The sequence below is a fragment of the Leptopilina heterotoma genome, unplaced genomic scaffold (genome assembly GCF_015476425.1).
Source record: "Leptopilina heterotoma isolate Lh14 unplaced genomic scaffold, ASM1547642v1 Lhet_17, whole genome shotgun sequence".
Classification (NCBI taxonomy): Eukaryota; Metazoa; Arthropoda; class Insecta; order Hymenoptera; family Figitidae; genus Leptopilina; species Leptopilina heterotoma.
In genome coordinates this window covers 1,997,118-1,998,790 of record NW_025110886.1, presented here as the reverse complement: position 1 = coordinate 1,998,790, position 1,673 = coordinate 1,997,118, and the positions used below count along the sequence as shown (strand labels likewise).

The following is a 1,673-nucleotide window of genomic DNA, read 5'->3' as shown; positions in this document are numbered from 1 at the left end:
AAGCTGGTTTGGAGGGAACATTTCGAATATCAGTATAGCAGGTTTTGTACCGCGTTTTGGGCGTGTAGAAGGGCGATAGGGTCATCATGGGGACTAAGGCCTAATATGGTCAACTGGCTCTATCAGATGATCTTAAAACCAAGGTTTCTTCACGCGGTGGTTGTCTGGTGGTCTAGGACTCACTGATAACGGTTAAAGAGAAACTAGGCCAACTGCAAGCAATGATTTTCAGGGGTATTACGGGGGCAATGAGGACCACGCCAACAGCTGCGTTGGGATTCATGCTTGCCGCGGTGAAAAAGGCGGCTCTTACTATGAGCAGGTTAACTGCGCAGGGAAGGTGGAAGGTTGGTGGTATACACACCAAGCTTCCACGCTCAATTCTATCAATACCAGAATTAAGTATGGTGCAAGATAGAATGATCAAGAGGGTGAAATTTAAACCCCGCTTTAAGATCATTACACCTTCCAGAATGGACTGGAAGAAAGGTTTTCCACTTGGGGACGAAGTCTGGTATACAGACGGCTCCAAGATGGACTGCGGTGCAGGCTTTGGAATTTATCGGAAAACTGGCTGCATTATAGTGGCTGAGTCATTAGGACAACATGCCACGGTCTGGCAGGCAGAGGTCTGTGCGATTTTAACTTGCGCCCAAATATCCATTCGAAATGGAACAAAGGGCAAGAGGATTAGTATTTGTGTGGATAGTCAAGCGGCCTTAGGGGCTCTGAAAAATCCCACAATAGAATCAAAACTCGTCTGGGAATGCCGGAGCGTACTAGATGAGTTGGGTTCAGCAAATAGACTTTCATTGATTTGGGTACCGGGTCACTCGGGAATCAAGGGTAATGAAAGAGTAGACGTCTTGGCGAAAACCGGTTCCGAGACGAAATTTATAGGTCCTGAACCAGCAGTGGCAATAATGCCATGCTTGGTTAAGGGAGCCATAGAAGGATGGGGTGGAAAGGAACATGAGAAGTATTGGGCGAACGTTAGGGTGGGAAGGCAAGCGAAAACTCTGTTGGGGTTAGCACTCAACAAGAGGCGAGCGAGCGATCTCCTAAAACTCGATAAGATCAGAGTTAGAACCGTAGTTCGTCTACTTACGGGTCATGGACTATTGAACTACCATCAGCATAAAATAGGCAGACAAGTTTCACCTATGTGCAGACTGTGTGGGGAAAGTAACGAAACTTCGACTCACATATTATCTGAATGCCCAGCGTTAGCTAGGATCAGGCTATCTAGCTGGGGTCAAGCAATTATTGACCCTAAGCAAGTGAGCAACCTATCGATAGAAGAGATACTGGACTTCTGGAGAAGAACAGGACTCTAAGAAGTTGCTATAAACGAGCGAACTGGAGTCTGGTACAATGGGTTCTATAACCTAGGTGCTTACTTTCCCCTCTTGAGGAAAATCCAGCTCGATCTCGGTGTCAGATTAGATTAGATTAGATATTTTCAAATAATTTTCAATTACTCCTTTCAATTCCAAAATTGGTTATATCACCATTTTTTGTTAGAATCATTTACATGATTAATGCAAAAATAAAAAATAATAAAAATACATAATGACTTAATGAAAATAACAATAAATAATAGTAGCAATAATGATAATAGTAATAAATAATAAAAAAGTAGTAAGAATAAGAAAATTGATATAAATGCAAAA

General features: G+C 42.7%; 1 protein-coding gene across 1 annotated transcript; it reads left to right on the top strand.

Moving 5' to 3' along the window:
• The first annotated feature begins 248 nt into the window (after window positions 1-248).
• LOC122499601 lies at window positions 249-1,337 on the top strand. Its single transcript, XM_043608048.1, has one exon. It carries the CDS (start codon window positions 249-251, stop codon window positions 1,335-1,337), a length of 1,089 nt encoding a protein of 362 aa, XP_043463983.1.
• Window positions 1,338-1,673: the final 336 nt, after the last annotated feature.

Bases quoted from the DNA above. Each gene is read 5' to 3' on its own strand.
- LOC122499601 (XM_043608048.1), top strand. From the start codon at position 249: ATGAGGACCACGCCAACAGCTGCGTTGGGATTCATGCTTGCCGCGGTG.